Below are 24184 nucleotides of genomic sequence, written 5' to 3'. Positions count from 1 at the left end.
ACCAAGGTTTTGGCAATCGTGCACTGTTGACCATTGTTCATCATTCATAGCTAAGTAGAAGTTTTTGGTTTTTTACATATCCATAAAAGCTGTTTATCTGTATTTATTTATGTGTGTGTGGGTTGGTTTTGTTTCTTTGTTTTCTAGTGAGTTTTAAATTTAAACAAAATGTTTGTCTCATTTTAGGATTTACTGAAGAGATGTAGCTCCAAGTTCACCTCACTCTTTGATACAGCCTGGGAAGCAAAAGCCATGGCAGTAATAGGATGTTTATCTGACACAGATGTAAGTAAATAGTCATCATATAGGTTTTTCTTCTGAGCATTGCATCCTTTCTTAGAAGTTTTCTTTCTGGTCACAAAAGCAGCAGATATTTTTCACTGTTCACCTGAAACTGCCACAACGTTGTTAGTTAGTTGTATTCCCCAGTACAAAATAAAAGTTTAAAGTTTGAAAAAAATAAATATTAGAAAGCAAAACCAAGAAAAGCAATACCTATTTGTTAGGAAGAATTTGTATAATATGAAAAAAAGAATAAAAAGAAAATAAAATCACAATCACCCATGATTCTTTTTTCTCATGAAATAAAATGTGAAGAGTCTTCTCATTCCCACCTGTGGAAAATACCATGTGGACATTTGAATGCATGTATTTCCAGCATTTCTATGGTCTTACAAACATACAGTTTTTAATATATTTATCACATACCTTTATTTTGGTTTCACATTGTTTTTAGTCATTATTGTAAAATGTGAATAAAATCATAAAAAACATTTTTAAACACAGAGACTATAGAAAATAATAGAGCTATATGACTTAATATGTGTGAATATTGGAAGAAATACATGGTTTTTCTGTCAGAAGATGAAATGTTCTCAAGTTTCCGTACAATAGATGCAGGGCCTCTGCTGTAGATTGGGCAGCATCATTAATCTGCATGAAACGTAAATCCAAGGGCTATTCACTGTAGGTGTGTGTGTGTGTGTCTTTGTAGCTTATATTTGATGCTGTGCTCAAGATAATGTATGCCGCAGTGGTCCCCTGGAGTGCAGCTGTGGAGCAGCTGGTGAAACAGCACCTAGAGATGGACCATCCCAAGTAAGATTGCAGTCTCCTGATCCACTTTTCTGGTGTTGGATAAACTATATTTAGAGTTGAAATTAACATTTTTTTCTATCCTTTACTGTGTCTCTTAGTATTTCATAACAAAGACAGTCCATGTTAATATCAATAAATTTACTTTTAGGGTCAAGCTATTACAGGAAAGTTACAAACTAATGGAGATGAAAAAACTTTTACGAGGCTATGGAATAAGGGAGGTGAATCTCTTAAACAAGGAAATAATGGTAAGTCCAATAATTGAAGAATCTTTTAACACATTTATTCCACTTCTAGAACACCATGGGAAATGACCAGGTTTTATATTCTTAAAGATTCATATATCTAGGTTCTTCACTACTTTCCTTTTGTTAGATAGGATGTTAACAGAGTGTTTGATTGGTTATTAAAACAGTAAAGACAACAGATAATAAATTAAGGAGCTAAAGAAGCTGATTACATTACATCATTACCTTAAATATATATAACTTTTACTTATCAATTAAATCTCATTAAAGCTAAGGGGAACAAAAAGTAGTGAAAAGATTGTCATTAAATTCAGAATACAGATTGTGTTTTAATTCTTCATTACTGTTTCGTTTTTGCTACATTGTTTTAATTACATAAACGTGATTTCTGGGTTCTCTGTGAGATTTCATAACAAGGAAATATGAATTGTCTCTTTCAGAGGGTGGTCAGATACATTCTCAAACAAGATGTCCCATCTTCTTTAGAAGATGCTTTGAAGGTGGCTGAAGCATATATGTTGCCTAAAGATGAAATCTACAGTCTAAGGATTATTGACCTGATTGATAGAGAACAGGTGGGAAAGTTTTATATTATTCTTACTTTTATCCATATATGGTTTCTTTGTTTTGAGTTTTTAAAGATTTAACTATCAAATTATACAAATAGACAAGCATAAAGTAAAGTTAGACTAACATTAGGCGTTAGATTGACCTCTATCTATAGTTTTTTTTTTTTTTTTCTTTTAAAGTATTTTGTGAGTACCTAAAGAGCTTTCATGGGAGAAGGTAATGGCACCCCACTCCGGTACTCTTGCCTGGAAAATCTCATGGACGGAGAAGCCTGGTAGGCTTGCAGTCCTTGGGCTCGCTCGGAGTTGGACACGACTGAGCGACTTCACTTTCACTTTTCACTTTCGTGCATTGGAGAAGGAAATGGCAACCCACTCCAGTGTTCTTGCCTGGAGAATCCCAGGGACGGGGGAGCCGGGTGAGCTGCCGTCTATGGGATCGCAGAGAGTCGGACATGACTGAAACGACTTAGCAGCAGCAGCAGCAAAGAGCTTTCATAGTTTTTGGTAGTTAACAAAAGTTAGCTCATGTTTTATATATGCTATAGGACCCTTTGTTCCCAGAATAGGACGTGGGTTTTATTTTTGTATTTTTAAGTGTCTATATAATTCTAAAGCTATTAGGCATACCCAAGAATTACAAAGTGCAAAGGGTAGTATTTTAATTTTTTTGTTTTCTGTCATATGGAACAATTTTCCGATTTCTAAATCATGGAATCATAATCTGTTTTTCAAAATGGTATCATTTCATCTTTAAATAATAAAGTTAAGAGGTAAATCCAAATCATTCCTTGCTAGTACCAGCTGTTTTTTCTTCTTTTTAAACTCTGATTGTAGGGTGAAGACTGTGTCCTTCTGTTGAGGTCTTTGCCTCCTGCTGAAGCTAAGAAAACTGCAGAAAGAGTAATCACATGGGCACGATTGGCTTTACAGGAAGAACCAGATACTTCTAATGAGGTGAGATTTTTACTAAATAAAATGAAGATAAATCCAGTTTTTATGGCTATTAATAAGATAGAAAAGACAGACTCACAGGTAAGAGTATTTGTCCTTCTCACTGCTACAGTGGCCTAATATGAAAATTCCCGTTTACTATGTCAAAATTTTATCGTATAGAAATAAAAACCAAATATGGGTGCCTTGGAGCAGTGCCTCTGTGCCCACACTGAGTAATCTAGGATCTGCAGATCAGAAGGAATAATTGAAGCACCTTTTGGACATAGAGTTTTCCCTAATGCCTTAAAGTGTAAACAATGTTTTACATTGCATGCGGCATAATCATTACTCTCAAGTAATCGTCAGCCACAGAAACAGTGTATATCTAATCTGAGAACAGAACCTTGAAATTTAGAAGCAGTCACCAGAAAGCCAGTTCGGGATAGACAGATAAGGGACGGAAAACCTAATTTATCCAGGGGAGTTGAGTTTTTCAAACCTCTGGAGATCCTTCCTTCCCAGTCCTTCTCGGTGAGTCACTCCAGTCTGTTTCTTTTCTCCCACTGCAGCCGTTTGTTTTTAGAGGTGGGGGCTGCTCCTGGGCTCAGTTGCGGCGTGTGGGATTTAGTTCCCTGACCAGGGGTCGAACCCGCGCCCCCTGCATTGAGAACATAGACCAACAGAGAAGTCTTCACTTCAGTCATTGTTTACCTTTAGGGAAATGATTTTTTTAAACACCTAAAATTTATTATCCTCTTATTGGCCACTAAGCATTAAAGTACTTCAAGTGGATTCCCATTTCTTCCTTACGGTAAAGCAGTGAACATCGTTGTGAAGGAGGCCCTGTTGTTAACTCCTTACTGATTGAGTTTAGAAACTAAAATTTTAAAATTAGTGGCTTTCCCAAGGGTATTTGGAAAGTGGCAGTGCCTCATTTAAAACTCTGTGTTCTCAGTTATCAGCTTCAACTACAACCCATGATCAAAATGTTTGAGTACTTCATATGAACCCAACCCTTACTAAGCCTTTTACATACATCATCTCTTTAAATTAAAGCTTTTCCCTCGTTGGTTTTTCTTTAAAAAAAAAAAGTTGTTTTTTTTTTTCTTTCTTGGTCTTGAGGATGATGATTATTTCTTAGACTTCTGATTTCTATACTAACCAAGTTCAGTTCTTTTTAACTTTTCCAGAGAGCTTTATCCAGATGTTTTCTCAAATAATAAGTATAAGCTATTAAAAGGCAGAGGAACCAGAGATCAAATTGCCAACATCCGCTGGATCATGGAGAAAGCAAGAGAGTTCTAGAGAAACATCTATTTCTGCTTCATTGACTATGCCAAAGCCTTTGACTGTGTGGATCACAATAAACTGTGGAAGATTCTGCAAGAGATGGGAATACCAGACCACCTGACCTGCCCCTTGAGAAACCTGTATGCAGGTCAGGAAGCAACAGTTAGAACTAGACATGGAACAACAGACTGGTTCCAAATAGGAAAAGGAGTACATCAGGGTTGTATATTGTCACCCTGCTTATTTAACTTAAATGCAGAGTACATGGAGCACGAAATGAAGCACGGCAAAGGCTAATAGAGTTTTTCCAAGAGAACGCACTGGTCATAGCAAACACCCTCTTCCAACAACACAAGAGAAGACTCTACACATGGATATCACCAGATGGTCAACACCGAAATCAGATTGATTTTATTCTTTGCAGCCAAAGATGGAGAAGCTGTATACAGTTAGCAAAAACAAGACCAGGAGCTGACTGTGGCACAAATCATGAACACCTTATTGCCAAATTCAGACTTAAATTGAAGAAAGTAGGGCAAACCACTAGACCATTCAGATATGACCTAAGTCAAATCCCTTATGATTATACAGTGGAAGTAAGAAATAGATTTAAGGGATTAGATATGATAGAGTGCCTGATGAGCTCTGGACGGAGTTTCATGACATTGTACAGGAAACAGGGACCAAGACCATCCCCAAGAAAAAGAAATGCAAAAAAGCAAAATGGCTGTCTGAAGAGGCCTTACAAATGAAAAGAAGAGAAGTGAAAAGCAAAGGAAGAAAGGAAAGATATAAGCATCTGAATGCAGAGTTCCAAAGAATAGCCAGAGAGATAAGAAAGCCTTCTTCAGCGATCAATGCAAAGAAATAGAGGAAAACAACAGAATAGAAAAAACAAGAGATCTTTTTAAGAAAATTAGAGATATCAAGGGAATATTTCATGCAAAGATGGGCTCAATAAAGGACAGAAATGGTATGGACCTAACAGAAGCAGAAGATATTAAGAAGAGGTGGCAGGAATACACAGAAGAACTGTACAAAAAAGATCTTCATGATGAAGATAATCACAATGGCGTGATCACTCACCTGGAACCAGACATCTTGGACTGTGAAGTCAAGTGGGCCTTAGAGAGCATCACTACAAACAAACCTAGTGGAGGTAGGTGATGGAATTCCAGTTGAGCTATTTCAAATCCTGAAAGGTGATGCTGTGAAAGTACTGCACTCAATGTGCCAGCAAATTTGGAAAACTCAGCAGTGGCCACAGGACTGGAAAAGGTCAGTCTTCATTCCAATCCCAAAGAAAGGGAATGCCAAAGAATGCTCAAACTACCGCACAGTTGCACTCATCTCCTATGCTAGTAAAGTCATGCTCAAAATTCTCCAAGCCAGGCTTCAGCAATATGTGAACCGTAAACTTCCAGATATTTAAGCAGATTTTAGAAAAAGCAGAGGAACCAGAGATCAAATTGCCAACATCCGTTGGATCATGGAGAAAGCAAGAGAGTTCCAGAAAAACATCTATTTCTGCTTCATTGACTATGCCAAAGCCTTTGACTGTGTGGATCACAATAAACTGTGGAACATACTGAAAGAGGTGGGAATACCAGACCACCTGACCTGCCTCTTGAGAAACCTGTATGCAGGTCAGGAAGCAACAGTTAGAACTGGACATGGAACAACAGACTGGTTCCAAATAGGAAAAGGAGTACGGCAAGGTTGTATATTGTCACCCTGTTTATTTAACTTAAATGCAGAGTACATCATGAGGAACGCTGGGCTGGAAGAAGCACAAGCTGGAATCAAGATTGCTGGGAGAAATATCAATAACCTCAGATATGCAGATGACACCACCCTTATGGCAGAAAGTGAAGAGGAACTCAAAAGCCTCTTGATGAAAGTGAAAGAGGAGAGTGAAAACTTTGGCTTGAAGCTCAACATTCAGAAAACGAAGATCATGGCATCTGGTCCCATCACTTCATGGGAAATACATGGAAAAACAGTGGAAACAGTGTCAGACTTTATTTTTTTGGGCTCCAAAATCACTGCAGATGCTGATTGCAGCCAGGAAATTAAAAGACGCTTACTCCTTGGAAGGAAAGTTATGACCAACCTAGATAGCATATTAAAAAGCAGAGACATTACTTTGCCAACCAAGGTCCATCTAGTCAAGGCTATGGTTTTTCCCGTGGTCATGTATGGATGTGAGAGTTGGACTGTGAAGAAAGCTGATCGCTGAAGAATTGATGCTTTTGAACTGTGGTACTGGAGAAGACTCTTGAGAGTCCCTTGGACTGCAAGGAGATCCAACCAGTCCATTCTAAAGGAGATCAATCCTGGGTGTTCATTGGAAGGACTTATGCTAAAGCTGAAACTCCCAATACTTTGGCCACCTCATGCGAAGAGTTGACTCACTGGAAAAGACTCTGATGCTGGGAGGGATTGGGGGTGGGAGGAGACGGGGACGACAGAGAATGAGATGGCTGGATGGCTTCACCGACTCGATGGACATGAGTTTGAGTGAACTCCGGGAGTTGGTGATGGACAGGGAGGCCTGGCGTGCTGTGATTCATGGGGTCACAAAGAGTCGGACAGGACTGAGCGACTGAACTGAACTGATTAAAAGAAACAAAATCCAAATGCTTGTTAATTATAGTGTAACTGAAAGGGGATGTGGGAGATTTGCATATTCTGTAGTATCCCTAAATCATACATCCAAGAGTCCGTTTGTTATTTTTCATATTTAGCTTATATAGTATTCATTTATCATTCTTTCCTTGAGTGCCCAACTCCCTATAACACAGACCTGTCAACTGTTCAACCATTTCTATTATTTATTCTGATTCTGTGCTTTTTATGTGTTTGTTTTTATATGCACTACCTATACAATCGCAGATACAAGAAATGGACTTCATTTTGCATTTCTCTTTAGGACAAGACCTGGAGACTGTCTGTAGCGAAGACATCAGTAGACATTCTTAAAATACTTTGCAACATTCAGAAAGGTAGTTTCCATTTCTGTTCCCTCATTTTGATTTAGTTCTAAAACCGATCCTTTTAAGGAGCAGGTATCAGTGACATCTGCCATACTGGTGCACAGGCTCTAATTGTGTCTTTTTGTTTGTTTGGCTCTGACTGTTTTCATTTGTTTGTTTGTAATATATATTTGACTGCACCAGCTCTTTTTGCAGCATGTAGGATCTAGTTTCCTGACTAGGGACTGAACCTGGGCTCCCTGCATTGGGAGCATGGAATCTTAGCCACTGGACCACCAATGAAATCCCCTGATTGTTTGATCCCATACGTTTTTCTTCAGGAAAAGCCTTCCTTGCCTTATTCTCTTGATTAGCAGTGTAAGAGCAGAATCATCTAAGAGTAGCTCATCATTTGTATATACTTCAGTGACTGTTTAATGCCAGGCTAGATCTCTGGTGCCTTGCACTGTTTACGCACATTGCTCAGTTATCATTTGATTATGACTGAGGAAAAAACCATTTAACCTTGAACTTAAAACAGCAAAGGACTTCCCCAGCAATCCAGTAGTTAAGACTCCACCTTCCGAGGAGAGAGGGCTCGAGGTGTGGCTGAAATTTTTGAAAAAATAAATGTACTATTTCCAACAAGAAAAGCTAGAACAGACAAATAATTACCAAAGTAACTCTCTTGGGGGAAAAAAATCTAGAATTTATTTCAGAAAAATTGCCATTTCTCATGTAACCAAAAAACTTCTGTTTTCTACTTTGAAAGAGAATACTTAGATTTCTTTTTTTTTAATTGGAGGACAATTGCTTTACAATGTTGTATGGTTTCTGCCATACATCACCATGAATCAGCCATAGGTTTACTTATGTCCCCTCCCTCTTGAACCTCCCTCCCTAGATTTTTTTTTTGTGCTTACTTAAATTGTCTTCTATCAGAATCTGAAAAGAACTACTGAAGATTTGAGAAAACCAAAGTGAATTAATATTTTAGGTTTTAAAAATTCTGATAATATCAGAATTTGGATGTCTTCTATAACTTTTAAAAATTGAATTACAGACAATCTGCAGAAGAAGGATGAATGGGAAGAAACTTTGAAGCAATTTAAAACTGTTGCTAGCTTACAGGTAAGTTAAGCCATGTTGAACATTATTACCTGACTAATCAGTGCATTTGACATAAATGATCAGTTCCTCCTTAAGATTTTCTGCACTAGCCTTCAGGAACTTTAGATATACTGGTTTTCCTTCTCTCTTTTTTAAAAAAGTAATGTTATTTATTCATTTACTGATGGCTATGCTGAGTCTTCCTTGCTGTGCAGGGTTTTTCTCTACTCTCCAGCTGCAGTGCTTGGGCTTCTCATTGTGGTGGCTTCTCTTGTTAGCGGCGCATAAGCTTCAGTAACTGTGGTGCAAAGGTTCAATAGTTGTGGTTCCCGGACTATAAATCATAGGCTCAATAGTTGTGGTGCCCACGATTAGTTGCTCCGCCACTTGTGGAATCTTCCCGAACCAGGGATTAAACCTGTGTCTCCTGCATTGGGCAGGTAGATTCTTTACCACTGTCTCTCTTTTTTGGAAGCAGCTTTAATGCGATGTAATTCACATACCATACATCTCATCCATTTGAAGTGTATGTATAATTCAGTAACTTTTTCAGTGTACTGCATTACTGATTGTTTAAATCATGGTAAAGTACATACAATGTAAAACTGGCCATTTTAACCATTTTTCAATATATAATTCAGTGGTGTTGACTCCATTCACAATGTTGTACAACCATCACTGGTGTCTGCTTTTTATCACCTCAAGCAGAAACTTTGCATTTGTTCAGCAATATAACTCCCCATTCCTCTCTTCCTGCAGTGCCTGGTAACCAATCTCTAATCAGCTTTTTGCCTCCATGAATTTGCCTGTTCTAGAAATTTCATATAAGTGGAATCATACAATATTTGTCCTTTTGTGTCTGACATTTTTTGCTTAGTATAATGTTTTCAAGGTTCATTCACGTTGTAGGATGTATAGAACTTCCTTCCTTCCTCTGAATAGTATTCCATTGTTCAGCTCTATCACATTTTTGTTTATTTCTTGATGACCACTCAGTTTGTTTTCACATTGGGGCTGTTGTAAATAATGCTGCATTGCACATGGATGTACAAATATCCATTAAGTTCCTGCTTTCAGGAGAAAATGAAGATCATGGCATCCGGTCCCTTCACTTCATGGCAGATAAAAGGGGAAAAAACAGAAGCAGTGACAGATTTTTTCTTGGGCTCTAAAATCACTGCAGATGGTGACTGTGGCCATGAAATTAGAAGACAGTTGTTCCTTGGAAACCTAGGCAGCGTATTAAAAAGCAGAGACATCACTTTTCTGACAAAGCTCTGTATGGTCAAAGCTATGGTTTTTCTAGTAGTCGTGTAGAGCTGTGAGAGCTGGACCATAAAGAAGGCTGAGTGACAAAGAATTGATGCTTTCAAATTGTGATGCTAGAGAAACTCTTCGGAGTCCCTTGGACTGCAAGGAGATCAGACCAGTCAATCCTAAAGAAAATTAACTCTCAATATTCAATGGAAGGACTGATACTGAAGCTGAAGCTCCATTACTTTGGCCCCTGATACAAAGAGCTGACTCATTGGAAAAGATCCTGATGCTGGTAAAAATTGAAGGCAAAAGGAGAAGAGAGCAGAGGATGAGATAACATCACTGACTTAATGGGCATGAACTTGAGTAAACTCCAGGAGACAGTGGAGGACAGAGAGGCCTGGTGTGCTGCAGTCCGTGGGGTTGCAAAGAGTTGGACACGACTTAGTGACTAAATAACAGCTCTCTTTTTAAACTTTATTCTATCAATTGTTTATGCCTTTTTAAAAAACCATTTTGATTTAAGGTATCTGTATAGATTATTTCATTCCAATGACCCTGAATGATGGCTAACAGTAGCCATCACTTACTCAGTTCTTACCGTGCACTAGACATCATTCCAGGAGCTTCTCATGTGCTATCTAATTGTCACAGTAGCTCCCCGCAGAGGTTATTATTACCATTCTCCTTTATAGAGGAGGAAACTAAGAAACCACAGCGTCTCAAAATATTGTGAAAGACAGCAAATTTTATGTAGAAACCGGTCCAAAAGATGACTATCTACTTCATAATGCGTTTACTTTTTTTCTATACAGTTTCATTCTAGGTAATTTGGTTTTTCTTGAAAATTGATTTCTGTTCACTTTGAACAGATTAACTGTCTTCAGATGTGAAATTTGAAATTAACTTTATTTTGGCTCCAGGTCCTTCCTAATGTGAAAAGACTTTGTAAGTAGAAGGGCTATCAGGGCTCACCGATAAGTAGGAAATGGAGTACATACAAGGATCTCTTTGTGAAAGCTTGAAGTAAATACACTGGCAAATGTAACTTTCAGCTGTTTTATCTTGAGGTGTGGAAAGAAGAAATAACTTACCACAGTTTATTGTACCACAGTTTCTCAAAGAATAGCCCATGGAATCCCAAGGGTCTCTTGAGACCCTCTCAGGGAGTCCATGAGATTAAAACTATATTTATAACAAAAATAAGAAGTGACTTATTCTTTCCATCCATATTCTTTCTTGAGAGTAGTGGGGTTTTCAGAGGCTTCATGCTGTGATAACATCGTCACTCTAAAGGCTGATAGAATGTGCATTTTTATATGCTCATGTATTTAAAATTTTTCTGTTTAGTTTCCAATACAGTCAATATTGATAGATATCTCATTAAAATTTGGGGGCGGGCCCTCAATAATTTAAAAATTACTTTGTGTTTTGGTTATGCTGGGTCTTCGTTGCTATGCAGACTTTTCTCTAGTTTCAGAGAGGAGGGGCTACGCTCTAGTTGTGGTGCTCAGGCGTCTCATGGTGGTGGCTTCGATTGTTGGGCTCTTGGGCACGCAGACATCAGTAGTTGCAGCTCCCGGGCCTAGTTGCTCCTCGGCCTGTGGGGTCTTCCTGAACCAGGGATCGAACCTGTCTCCTGCACTGGTAGGCAAATTCTTTACCACTGAGCTACCAGGGAAGCCCCCCTCAATAGTTTTTAAGAGTATAAAGAGGTGTTGCACCCCTAAAGTTTGAGACCTTCCATTTTAAACAATAGATGTCTTCATGTAAAGCACCCAGGGGTCAGCATAAGTTAACTTCTCCACATTCTTCTTAAATTTGAAAATTGCAGATCTTTTAAAGCAGTTTTGATCTAAGCAAAGTCGTGTTTAGTTATGTTACTATTTGTGGAACATTCCTTGTGCCAGGTATAGTGGGGAGAGGCCAAGGATGCTGCTAAACAACCTCTTGTACCCAGACAGCCTCTGCAGGAAACAATTATCCGGCAGATAGAGAAACCCTGCTCTAAGGTGTGATATCAAAGAAAAAAGTCCCCCTCACTGCCACTGCCTCTTGGTGCCCTTCCTTGGGCTTCAGGAGGACTTTTTTTTTTTATTGGGTTGGAAAAATAAGTCCTAGTTCTGGAGTTAGAAGCCAACCAGGAGTTATTACAGAAAAGAGCAAAGCTGGCTTCTTCAAGCAGCCAGGGTGGAATTGCACAAACCTTATACTTAACCCCTTTCTCCTTCTGTTCAGGGTTAGGTTTAGAATTACTGAGAATTATAGTAGGTTTAGAATTACAACAGAATTACTGAGCCAAATACACTCAGCAGTAATGAAGTTAGGAAAACCCTGGGTTAAAGTGATATTTTCCCCTGTCCCAACCTTTATATAAGTTCAGTTCAATTCAGTCGCTCAGTCATGTCCAACTCTTTGCCACCCCATGAATCACAGCATGCCAGGCCTCCCTGTCCAGTCCATCACCAACTCCCGGAGTTCACTCAAACTCACGTCCATCAAGTCGGTGATGCCATCCAGCCATCTCATTCTCTGTCGTCCCCTTCTCCTCCTGCCCCTAATCCCTCCCAGCATCAGAGTCTTTTCCAGTGAGTCAACTCTTCGCATGAGGTGGCCAAAGTATTATATAAGTTACTTTTGAAACACAGAGACTTAAATTCTTAATTTACAAGGGAGAAAAGAGAGGTTTGTGACACACCAGTGATGTTCAACCATGGATGAACTGAACAGACATGGGGCTTTGTCTCGCTTGCTTTACTGCAGGAGAACTTTGAGGTCTTTCTTTCATTTGAAGATTATAGCAATAGTTCCCTGGTAGCAGAGCTCCGGGAGCAGCACATTAAAGCTCACCAAGTTGCACAGGCTAAACACAAACCCCTGAGGCCAGCAGAGCCCCGGGCCACTGAGGAGCAGAGGCTGAGCACTGAGTCCAAGCTGCACCGACAGGCACTGACCCTGCAGGTGTCCAGGCAAGAGCTGGAAGCTGAGCTGACCTTGAGGGCCTTGAGCGATGGGAACGTGGAAGCTGCATTGAGAAAATGCAGGTGAGTTCTTAGTCCCCAGATCACACGGCTCATCAGAAAGGAACACTGACTTCATTTATTTCCTTGATGATAAGGATAGGGCTGGTGGTTAAGTCAGAAAGAGAAATACAAATGCTGTATATTAACACATATATGTGGAATCTGAAAAAATTGGTATAGATGATCTTATTTACAAAGCAAAACTAGAGACACAGACGTAGAGAACAAACATAGGGACACCAAGGGGAATGGGGGAGGGGGATGAATTGGGAGATTGAGATGACACGTATATTCTATTGATGCTATGTATGAAATAGATAGCTAATGGGAACCTACCGTATAGCACAGGGAACTCTGCTCTGTGGTGACCTAAATGGGAGGGAAATCCAAAAAAGAAAAAAGAATATATGTATGTATATATACTGTTTTATTTATAAATATATATACACGGAGAAGGCAATGGCAAGCCACTCCAGTACTCTTGCCTAGAAAATCCCATGGATGGAGGAGCCTGGTAGGCTGCAGTCCATGGGGTCGCTAGGGGTCGGACACAACTGAGCGACTTTACTTTCACTTTTCACTTTCACACATTGGAGAAGGAAATGGCAACCCACTCCAGTGTTCTTGACTGGAGAATCCCAGGAAACGGGGAGCCTGATGGGCTTCCGTCTATGGGGTCACACAGAGTCGGACACGACTGAAGTGACTTAGCAGCAGCAGCAGCATACAAGAGTATATGTATGTATATATAAACAGGATATATGTATACATATAGTTGATTCACTTTGCTGCACAACAGAAACTAATACGACATTATAAAGCAGCTATAATTTAATCAACTTTTTTTTTAAAGCTATAAGCCTAATTTTCAATAAGCAATAAAAAATTTAAAAAGATAGGTAAGGCTGGTGACCCTTTCACTTCCATAGAAATGATTCTTGGTTTCTCACCCTGAGAGCCTGTCTTGGTTGCCTGAGTCAGAGAGAGGGAACGTAGAAGTCTAGTAACTGACCCCCCAAGTATCTGAATGGTTCAGATAACTGAACCATTGAGTGTAGGTCATCTTGCACTACAATAGTACCCCAAGCAAGTTTTCACTGTATACTGTGAAAGCATTTAAAGACACTTGTACATATTGTTAGCGATTATACATTAGTCTAAGGCAAGCACATCTGCTTTCCATGTGAGTGTTCTAACTTCTGATACTTGCTTTCTTCTAAAGGGACTTGTTTAAATATCACTGCAACACCGACACCGGGCAGTTCCTGTTCCTGATGTGTCAGAAGCTGTGTAACATGTTGGCCAGTGGCATTCCAATGACAGTGCCTGTGGGTCTAAATCTTCCCTCCGAGATACACGACCTTGCGTGCCAGGCTGCCACCATCTGCAGTCCAGGTGACAGGATTTATAACTGACATAGTTTTATGTTCTCTGCTTCATTCCATTTTTGTCTAGCTAATGCTGTCCCCTTACAATTGGACATGTGAAAGTATGGAGAGATCGTCACCCCCTTTCACAAAAGGGACACTTATAATTGAATCTCTGTGGGGATTACTATTTTAAAATATTTCCAAAGTTAGCAATGTCTTTTTTTTTTTTTAATATTTGTGTATTTGGCTGTGCCAGGTCTTAGTTGTAACAAGTGGGGTCTTTAGTTGCAGCGTGTGAGATCTAGTTCTCTGACCAGGGATCGAACATAGGACCCTTGAATTGGGAGTGCAGAGGCTTAGCCTCTGGACCTCCAGAGCAGTCCCAATAATGTCATTTCTGACTGTTGACGATACTTACTTTCAGGGGATGGTGAAATTCCTTGTCTCCCCATATCTGATCTTACTTTCCAGTCAAGCTTAAGAAAAATATTGACCTGTATTATTTAGGGTAGTCAAAGCTATGTGAAAACCTTTCTCTTTGCTTTGTGGCCTGTCTTAGAATTTTGAATGGTAGTTATTAAAAAGATTTTTTGTTGTTATTATAAACACATGAAATAATAGTTTAATGATTTTTCTCCACTTTCAGATTTTTTGCTGGATGCCTTAGAACTCTGTAAATATACTTTGATGGCAGTAGAGCTTTCCAGACAGTGCCAAATGGATGATTGTGGAATTCTCACAAAAGTAAATTGCTTTGAATTTCTTTCCCTTAAACAAAACCCCAGCCCAATCTATTATACACCACTCTTAAATTATTTGCATAGTTCATAAAAATACTGAATCAACCTCTTGTATTTTTTTACTCTACACCAGAGAACTATTTAAGGACACAAGACCATTTCTCTTTTCTAGTCACATATATTGGCTTTAATTTGCACTGTTTTGAAACAGTGGGCCTGAAACAAGGCATCTCTGGACATTGTCCAGAGTAACTATTTAATTTTTTTTTTTTTTGCCTCACAGTTTGTGGGATCATCCCTGACCAGGAATGGTACCCGGACCCCCACAGTGAACACACCAAATCCTGACCACTGGACTGCCAGGAAATTCCCTGAGCAATAATTTAACTTAAAGCAGCATTATTTTAAGCCCTCGACCAGAAGAAACAGACTTTATAGTCTGGCTAAAATTACATTTGGCTCTAATAGATCTGATTCTGGATTCTCCTCAGTGACGAGAGTATCTGTGTCCCACAGTGTCCTTATCTGTGTGTTTTCTGTACACTTTGATATTTAGACTTCTTTCGGAACTCATAAAGATCCATATGAGGAGTGGTCTTACTGTGACTTCTTCAGTGAAGATGGAATAGTTCTCGAGTCACAGATGGTGCTCCCTGTCATCTATGAATTGATTTCATCACTTGTACCTCTTGCTGGTAAATCTCATCTGTGTAATATTTTTTTCCTGTGTATTTCTGGGTTTGGAACTGGAACTACACACAGTAACATGGATGAATCAATTCTAGGCATGAGTGCGTGTGTGCTAAGTTGCTTCAGTCATATCCAACTCTATGTGACCCTATGGACAATAGCCCGCCAGGCTTCTCTGTCCATGGGATTCTCCAGGCAAGAATGTTGGAGTGGGTTGCTGTGCTGTTCTCCATCTTATAGGCATCAGTTCAGTTCAGTCACTCAGTTATGTCCGACTCTTTGCGACCCCATGAATCACAGCACGCCAGGCCTCCCTGTCCATCACCAACTCCCGGAGTTCACTCAAACTCATGTCCATCGAGTTGGTGATGCCATCCAGCCATCTCATTCTCTGTCGTCCCCGTCTCCTCCCGCCCCCAATCCTTCCCAGCATCAGAGTCTTTTCCAGTGAGTCAACTCGTCACATGAGGTGGCCAAAGTATTGGAGTTTCAGCTTTTAGCATCAGTCCTTCCAATGAATACCCAGGATTGATCTCCTTTAGAATGGACTGGTTGGATCTCCTTTCTGAAAGAGATGGGAATACCAGACCACCTGACCTGCCTCCTGAGGAACCTGTATGCAGGTGAGGAAGCAACAGTCAGAACTGTACATGGAACAACAGACTGGTTCCAAATAGAAAAAGGAGTACATCAAGGTTGTATATTGTCACCCTGCTTATTTAACTTATATGCAGAGTACATCATGAGGAACACTGGGCTGGAAGAAGCACAAGCTGGAATCAAGATTGCTGGGAGAAATATCAATAACCTCAGATATGCAGATGACACCACCCTTATGGCAAAAAGTGAAGAGGAACTAAAAAACCTCTTGATGAAAGTGAAAGAGGAGAGTGAAAAGGTTGGCTTGAAGCTCAACATTCAGAAAACGAAGATCATGGCATCTGTTCCCATCACTTCATGGGAAATAGATGGAGAAACAGTGGAAACAGTGTCAGACTTTATTTTTGGGGGCTCCAAAATCACTGCAGATGCTGATTGCAGCCATGAAATTAAAAGACGCTTACTCCTTGGAAGGAAAGTTATGACCAGCCTAGATAGCATATTAAAAAGCAGAGACATTACTTTGCCAACCAAGGTCCGTCTAGTCAAGGCTGTGGTTTTTCCAGTGGTCATGTATGGATGTGAGAGTTGGACTGTGAAGAAAGCTGAGCGCTGAAGAATTGATGCTTTTGAACTGTGGTACTGGAGAAGACTCTTGAGAGTCCCTTGGACTGCAAGGAGATCCAACCAGTCCATAATGCTGAACAAATGAAGCAAGAAATAAAAGAATACCTATGGTATGATTTCATTTACGTAAAGAACAAGCTATAAGGAGGCCATGCTGTTGGAAATGAGGATAGTGGTTACTCTTGGGTTGACCAGGAGGAGACAAGGGGGTGGTTTCTGGGAGCTCTTAATGTTCTGTTTATTGGTCTGGATGTACACTTTTCTGTGTATTTTTCTGTATGTATACTTTGGTTTTTTATTTTTTAAGTAGCAGTTTGCTTTAGAATGTTATTTGATAAGAGCACAATATTAAAGTATCCCTGGGACTATGTGTTCTATGAAATAGTTATTGAATTTATTCTCTTTTGTAGAAAGTAAGAGATATCCCTTGGATTCTACGAGTTTACCATACTGCTTCACCAGTGAAGGTATTTGGCATCAGACATGTATAACCACTGTTTCAATTTTATAAATATTCCAGTACAGAAATTCTTGAAATCCTGAATATGAACCTGATCCAATGACCTTAGTGTAGTTTCTTAGTTACTACTGTTACATTGTTACTCTTCCAAACAGTCAGGAGAGTGGGTCGTTTGGCTTATCTAATGTTAACTTTTGTGAATCTGTTCTACATTTTGGTCTTCGAAGTAGAAAAGTGGTTTTCTTCAGCTGATGACTTAAATCATCTCAGAATAAGCAAGTTAAAATCAAAGTACCTCCATACTGGTGTACTTAGCTATTTTCCCGTTTCAATTAGGCCTCTTGTTAACTCTCAAACTCTTGTTTGTAACAAACTAACAAACTCTTGTTAGTAACAATCGTTACTAACTTTGAGAACCAATTTTATGACTATTATGTGCATTGAAGTAGACCTTCCCTGAAGACAGTTACCAAATATGGTCTGTATTTGTTTAAAAAAAAAAATCTAAAGATTAAAATACTTTTATTCAAGTAAAATTCTTTATCATTTCACAGGAGACAGCCTGATGTTACCTGTTATCAATTCCATCTCTGCCTTGCTTCAGAACCTTCAGGAATCTAGCCAGTGGGAACTGGCCCTAAAATTTGTGGTTGGTTCCTTTGGTACCTGCCTTCAGCACTCTGTGTCAAGCTTCATGAATGCCAGTTTGAGCGAAAAGGTATTATTTCGAGAACAAATACTTTCAGTATGCAAGAATATAGATACAAAAACACTGTTAAACAAAGGAATTGGGGGCCCACGTTTTCCCGTTTGGCTTTGCAGTAAGGAAATGGATTATTTGCCAGCTTTAGGAAACATCTGCTGAACATCTACAAAAATGTACGCTTGCATTTTATCGGAAATTGTCCATCTGCTCTTTGTTTTTACTGTGGCCCAAACTATTGTAACTAGTACCTGACAACATAATGAAAAGACTCTAAAAGACAAGCTATCTATTGATAACTTGCTTATGAAGCTGGTCTCAGAAGGCATTACATTCATTTCTACTACTCTATTGATATTTACTAAATGCCAGGTTTTCTTTTTTTAAAAAAACAACTTTATTGAAGTATAGCTTTCAAAATTAAAATGCACGTATTTTAAGTATGTCAACCAATGTATTTTCACTTTGTCGCCAACACTATAATTAAGGTACAGAGTATTTTAAAAGGTTCTATTTTTGTCCTTTCCCAGTTAATTCCCCTTCACGTCCCAGCTTTCTGTCATTATAGATTAAATGACAGTGCTGTTTGCATATGATGCTGAGTTTTCAAAGTTCCTTAGTATTGAAGAAAAGTTTTCAAAGCGGTTAGAAATGGACCTGAGGATTCTTTTCTTTTTTTTTAAAGTTGTTTGAAGAGGCCCCGTTAGTTAAATCCAGGCACATTGTTATGGAATTGAAAGAGAAAGCTGTGATGTTTATCAGGGGAAATGCCACCACACTCTTGTACAAAGTGAGTATTTGTTTGCGCTAAGTTCCTCTCCCTCCCCTCTGCCCCCACCCTGGTTGCTTCTGAAGGTAAGTGTGCTCTGTCACATAGAACTTGCTAGAGTTGCTTTCCTTAAATTTGTAATAGTGATAAAAGACAGGAAATCTAAGCAGCAAGTCGGAACTATTTTACTATAAATAACTTTTTGTCCAACGCATGTTCTTTTCTTAGAGACTAAAATTAAATTTAGTGGCAAATCAGCCTTTAGAGACCTAGTTCTGTTTTAATTGTGAGGAACTTGCTTCTCCAGGTTCTTTCTCCCTACAGGTATTTAATTGTCGCCTGGTGGATCTTGACTTGGCACTGGGGTATTGCACTCTCTTACCGCAAAAAGAAGTCTTTGAGAATCTCTGGAAGCTCACAGATAAAGCGTGGCAGAATTACGACAAAATATTGGTATGACCTAAGGAGACACACCTTCGGTTCCTGAAGAATTAAAGATTTAGCGAAAGAAATAAAACTGGCCTTGCCACCAGATTTTCAAGATTTAGCAGAAGAATAATCAAGCTAACTCACATGGTTTCTACCAGCTTTTCCTTAACTAGTGACACACCAGAGATTGCATATGCAGGTCCTGAGCATTGCTCAACCCAGGGAATTGTATTTTTTTATTTCTTAAATCTGTATACAGCCGCAGAACCGCACTGCCTGTACTTACTCCAGTGTATTTGAAACCTTAGATTCACGGGCCAGTTCTTTTCACAGGACAAGTTTAATGGATGCGAAACTTGTCTTTAATGTTTGTTTTAAAATTTGCCGTTTGTGGGGATTTTTTTTACTTGTGGGATAGCTCAAATTGGGCCTTTTCTTATGAAAGAAATCCAGACTAAATTTATGGCATCACACTAAAAGCCAAATTACCAAAGTAATTATTACCTAAGTGTAAGTAATGATGGTTTACAAAGCAACATGTAACATTCCAGCTGTTACCATAAAGAAAGACTGAAGATTATTGTTTTATTGTTGATTTTTGCATTAAAAGTATTAAAACATTCTCTATTTGTAACCGAATTTTAATTCTATTTTAACTTTTTAGGCAATATCTCTGGTGGGCTCTCAGTTGGCCAGTCTCTGTCAGGAAATAGAAACGAAGTTTAAGTTCTGTGAACTTAGTACTGATGCCCGGTGGGGTATTCGTCTTAGCAAACTTGGTGTGAGTATTCTTCAAGTGCTGTGAAGTTTCATCCATTCTGATAATTACCCAGTTGAAAAATGTAAAACAAAGGACTCATTGTCATTTCCTTTTGGAGAGGTTGCTCATACTCGTGCTCTCAGTGACTTTAGTCGTGTCCAAATCTTTCGCAACCCCACGGACTGTAGCCTACCAGACTCCTCTCCTCTGTCCATGGGATTTTCCCAGTAATACTGGAGTGGGTTGCCATGCCCTCCTCCAGGGGATCTTCCCCACCCAGGGGTTGATCCCATGTCTCCTGCTTTGCAGGCAGATTCTTTACCACTGAGCCACCAGGGAAGCCCTTTGGAGAGGTTATATGTAAATATAAACCATAGCACATAAGTTTTAGGTATATGATCAGATCAGAAGTACCCACGTTTTCAGTCTTAAAGAAATAAAGACCTTTTGCCTCATTTTCGTTTTGCTCTATTTTTAAGTAAATTAGAAGCTTGATATTTCATCTACTAAGCCTTCTCATTAGGAATGTATCTAGTATTAATTGACATTTAAAGCTATTCCAGGCCTGCCCTTTAACTTCATACTTATTTGTGTGTTAGTAGGTTAAAGATAATATATGTAAATATAAATACAGGTATACTAAGCTTCATCAGCTCCTCCCAGGGAGAAGTAAGTGGCTCTTGTCTTTCAATTTACAAAAATGAAATCCTGTTTTCTTTACTATGAGTGTAAAGCATTTTATTTTATTTGCAAATAGTTGACTTATCAGGAATGGAACCACTGTAAAATATATTTTGAATATGTATTTTGAAGCCTCATTCCTATTCCAAAATGGAACTGTTTGTTGCTAACTGCCATACTTTAGTGATGAAGCGCCCGGGGTTAGTATAACTGAGATTTTGGACCTGAAATTTCAGAGTGATGCTTGACTTGAGTAATGTAAAAGTTGAAGGAGCTATAGAAAAATGTTTCTCTATAAAAGTGGACAGTGAAAGGGCACAGCACAATGGTACCCTTATTCTGATACATTTCAGTTTAGCAGGTTTTTTCTTTTGTTCTTTTTATTTTATTTCTAGATTTCTTTCCAGCCAGTTTTCAGGCAACATTTTCTCACCAAGAAAGACCTCATCAAAGCTCTCGTGAAGAATATAGATATGGACACAAGCGTCATTCTGGAATATTGCAGGTAATTCTTTAAATCTCAATGGTATTTTTACTGTTAGCGTAACAAACTGGTAATCCTAATGAAGGAACACAGTGATTAACAATGAATATTACCCATGACCCATGACCTCTGATGTTTTCTTTTGCTCAGCCCCACACTGAGTAAAGCCAAACCAGATTAAATTATTTTATATATCACCTATCAAATTCACTGTTTAGTGTTTTCCCAGCTTGCCTCATGATAAGCATCACCTAGGGCCCTTGGTTAAAAATACAGATTCCTGGGTCCCTCTGTTGGTTCTGATTCGGCAGATCTGAGGCTCAGGAATCTGGTCTTAATAGATGTTCCAGAATCCAGACCATTTACATGATCAGAGAAGCTTGGGATGTTCTTCCAAGTAAGTAAACTTCTGTATCAGATCAACTTAGGGGCTCAAAGCAATCTTAAAATTGGTGGAAACTATGATTTAGGGAGCATTTAAAAAAAAAATAACTTAGAAAATCTAAGACTAAATGTTATTTATAGATACAGTTTAGTGTAATGAGAACAATCAAACGATTTGTAATTTACATTTGAGTTTTATCTACTTGATAAATTTAGGTATTAAATCTACTGGCCCATTATTAGTTTCAAAGTGGTTTTCCACACATCATCTCATTTCATTTTTATTGTATATTATCACCAGTTTACGTATTAGTGAACATACCCCTATCAGGTGCCCTGTGCAAGGTCAGATAATAAGTGATCATTTCTAAAACACCACGGATGCTGTAACCCTCACCCAGTTTGTGACAGATGAGTGGAATCTTGAGTTCTTGATAATGAGGCTGCTGAGTGCCCTTCCTCACCAGACAGGGATCTAGTTCTTTGTCCTTGTGGATGGTGGGGAGTGTTGTCCCTTGCTGTCACCATCCAGGACTTGGCAAGTCAGGAACTGGAGGCTACTCATAGCTCTAAGTTGCTCTGATTTACCTGTACACCAATGTAACAAAACTCTGCCATTCTTCAGTTTGGACTGCTGCAAAGCCAGAATGAGGTACACATACTCTCTCTTCTTTTTTAATTGAAACTGGTAGATTTTTGCCTTTTGTTTTCTGGTATTGACTTCTTTTGTGAAATTTAAAGAGCTCTAATTTTGTCAGGCTCATTTCACCATCTTTATGCTCACATGGCGTTGGTGATTTTTCTTTGGTTGACAGTGACTCTTTTGCCTCAGGCAGTCCCACTGAATAAATTTAGATGACCTTTAGAATTTCAGGGAATGACTTTAAAATTGTCGTATATAAACCTGAGTTTTCTGTGAGAAGCTCTGTCTAGAAAGGCATGCATTCTGGGAGATTCATGTGTAACTGAATACTCATTTCAGCACGTTTCAGCTGGATGCTGATGCGGCCCTTCAGCTGTTCATTGAAACACTTCTCCACAACACGAATGCCAGCCAGAGCCAGGGAGACGTGAACACAGGATCCACAGAGCAGCAGCGTTCCAAACTCCTGGCCAAAGCCCTCGAAATGGTTCCTTTACTGACGAGCACAAAAGATTTGGTCATCAGTCTTAGTGGATTACTGCATAAGGTAGATGAATGGCGAGATGAATGCATCGGGTCATTTCAAACACCCCTCCTACCCTTAATAATCAGATATATATGGTAACAAATTGGAAAAGTAAGTCCTATATTTTTTTGTGAAGTATCTTCAGAAAATTTTAGATTTCTGTTTTCTTATTATAATTTAATATAGCACTTTTCCTGTCTTTTTTCCCCTCAAAATAAAGATAGCCCTTTTTTTCCAGACTTTTAAAAATAGCACAGATTCTCTGAAAAAGATCAAACTACAGAGAAGGGTATAAATCAAAAAGTAAATTTCCCTATAATCCCACTCCTATAGATAAAAAGTTAATAGTTCCGTAGATATCTTAGATCTTAGACTAAATATACTATCCTTTTACTCTCTTTTTTTCATTTAACATATTTTACATGTCAATAAATAGACATCTCTCCCATTTTTGGTAGATATGTATGTATTATTCCACTCTGTGGATGAAACATCCTGTGTTTAACCAGGCTTTTATGAATGTACTTTTACATTGTTTGCAAATTTTAATTACTCTAAGTTGTTACAAGGAATATCTTCATATACACATATTTGTGCTCTTGTCTGTTTTTGTTTTTTTTTAGGAGATCTTCTGAGAATTGGAGCTTTGAGGTCAAGGGGTAGTTTGATAGGGGAATGAAAGTGGATGGATGGGGAAATAAAATTATATGACTACAGGAAATACTTCAGTTAAAGTTTTGTCTGTAATTCAGCCAAAAATAATATAGACTAGCTCAAAACTTATAGGTTCTATAGAAATCATCTTCCCACTTTGTTCAGTGTTATTATTCATGTGAATTTAGTTGGCATTTAAATTGTTTTTTTTAAGTAATGGTATGTGGGCAGAAACGGAACAAAGGAAATATTTCCTTTCTTTTTATAAGCATATATAGATATCACCCAGCTAGTTTTTGTAGCTTGTATGTGGTTATAGCTGGAATGAAGTCCTTTGAAAAGGTTTTACTTGGAGGCCCACACTTTTAATTATGTCATTTCCAAGAAAAGGTCAGTTTTATCCTATTGTAATTTTCTCATCGTAAAAGACAGAAATAGAATTTTAATTTAAAAATCTTATAAAATTGTAAAATTTTGATATGTTTATTTTTCTAGGTTTTTAGTCCCTTAAGAACATTTTTCTTTATTCAACCAACTTTGCCTCATAGAGGTTTTTTTAAAAAAGAGCTTTCAAGACGTTTTAAAGCACATGTATTTATTCTAAGAGTTGATTTTAGAGATGAGAAAATGTTAGTTCATTTTTTAAAAGAATAATCTAATTTAATACGGTAGTGCAGTGAGGTGTTACATTTGTAATCTGTGCCAATGAACATAACTGGCATTATCAACCAGCCTAGCAACATCTTCAGTTTTGATGTATTTTTGTTTTTATGCAGTTGGATCCCTATGACTATGAGATGATTGAAGTCTTCCTGAAAGTCATAGAAAGAGCTGATGAGAAGATAACCAACATTAATATTAATCAGGTATAACAAATATATCCTAGATTTTAAAATTATGTTTTTAATGTAGATCATTTTTTAAAATGACTGTTATTTGGTGTCTTTCTGAACTGTTCTGAGCTCCCTTGAAGCTGTACATTTTTTTTACTCTATTTCCTTTTCTTTAAAGGGATACAGAATAAAAAGAGTTTTTTATTCTCCATGTTTTATCTTATTTTATTTTATTTTTTGGCCACGCCTCGTGGCATGTAGGATCTTAGTTCCCCAACTAGGGATCGACTTTGCACCCCTTGCTTTGGAAGTGCAGAGTCTAGTA

The 24184-nt window shown here is 38.4% G+C and overlaps 1 protein-coding gene across 2 annotated transcripts in view; it reads left to right on the top strand.

Moving 5' to 3' along the window:
* The window catches only part of KNTC1 (kinetochore associated 1), a 101852-nt gene that overhangs the window by 56384 nt on the left and 21284 nt on the right, over positions 1–24184 (top strand). For both annotated transcript variants that reach the window (XM_055405701.2, XM_055405700.2), the window contains exons 27-45: positions 187–285; positions 995–1098; positions 1247–1346; positions 1787–1921; positions 2753–2872; positions 7074–7146; positions 8180–8247; positions 12247–12527; positions 13729–13901; positions 14523–14620; positions 15173–15311; positions 16944–17000; positions 17548–17711; positions 18382–18486; positions 18790–18918; positions 19559–19675; positions 20731–20840; positions 22186–22393; positions 23803–23892. In XM_055405701.2, coding sequence (XP_055261676.2) covers positions 187–285; positions 995–1098; positions 1247–1346; positions 1787–1921; positions 2753–2872; positions 7074–7146; positions 8180–8247; positions 12247–12527; positions 13729–13901; positions 14523–14620; positions 15173–15311; positions 16944–17000; positions 17548–17711; positions 18382–18486; positions 18790–18918; positions 19559–19675; positions 20731–20840; positions 22186–22393; positions 23803–23892 — 2370 coding nt within the window. The remainder of the gene's footprint in view (positions 1–186; positions 286–994; positions 1099–1246; positions 1347–1786; positions 1922–2752; positions 2873–7073; positions 7147–8179; positions 8248–12246; positions 12528–13728; positions 13902–14522; positions 14621–15172; positions 15312–16943; positions 17001–17547; positions 17712–18381; positions 18487–18789; positions 18919–19558; positions 19676–20730; positions 20841–22185; positions 22394–23802; positions 23893–24184) is intronic.

This window comes from Moschus berezovskii, chromosome 19 (genome assembly GCF_049115385.1).
Source record: "Moschus berezovskii isolate FMDL1 chromosome 19, NW_MosBer_1.0, whole genome shotgun sequence".
NCBI lineage: Eukaryota > Metazoa > Chordata > Mammalia > Artiodactyla > Moschidae > Moschus > Moschus berezovskii.
This window is presented reverse-complemented; position numbering and strand designations above follow the sequence as displayed.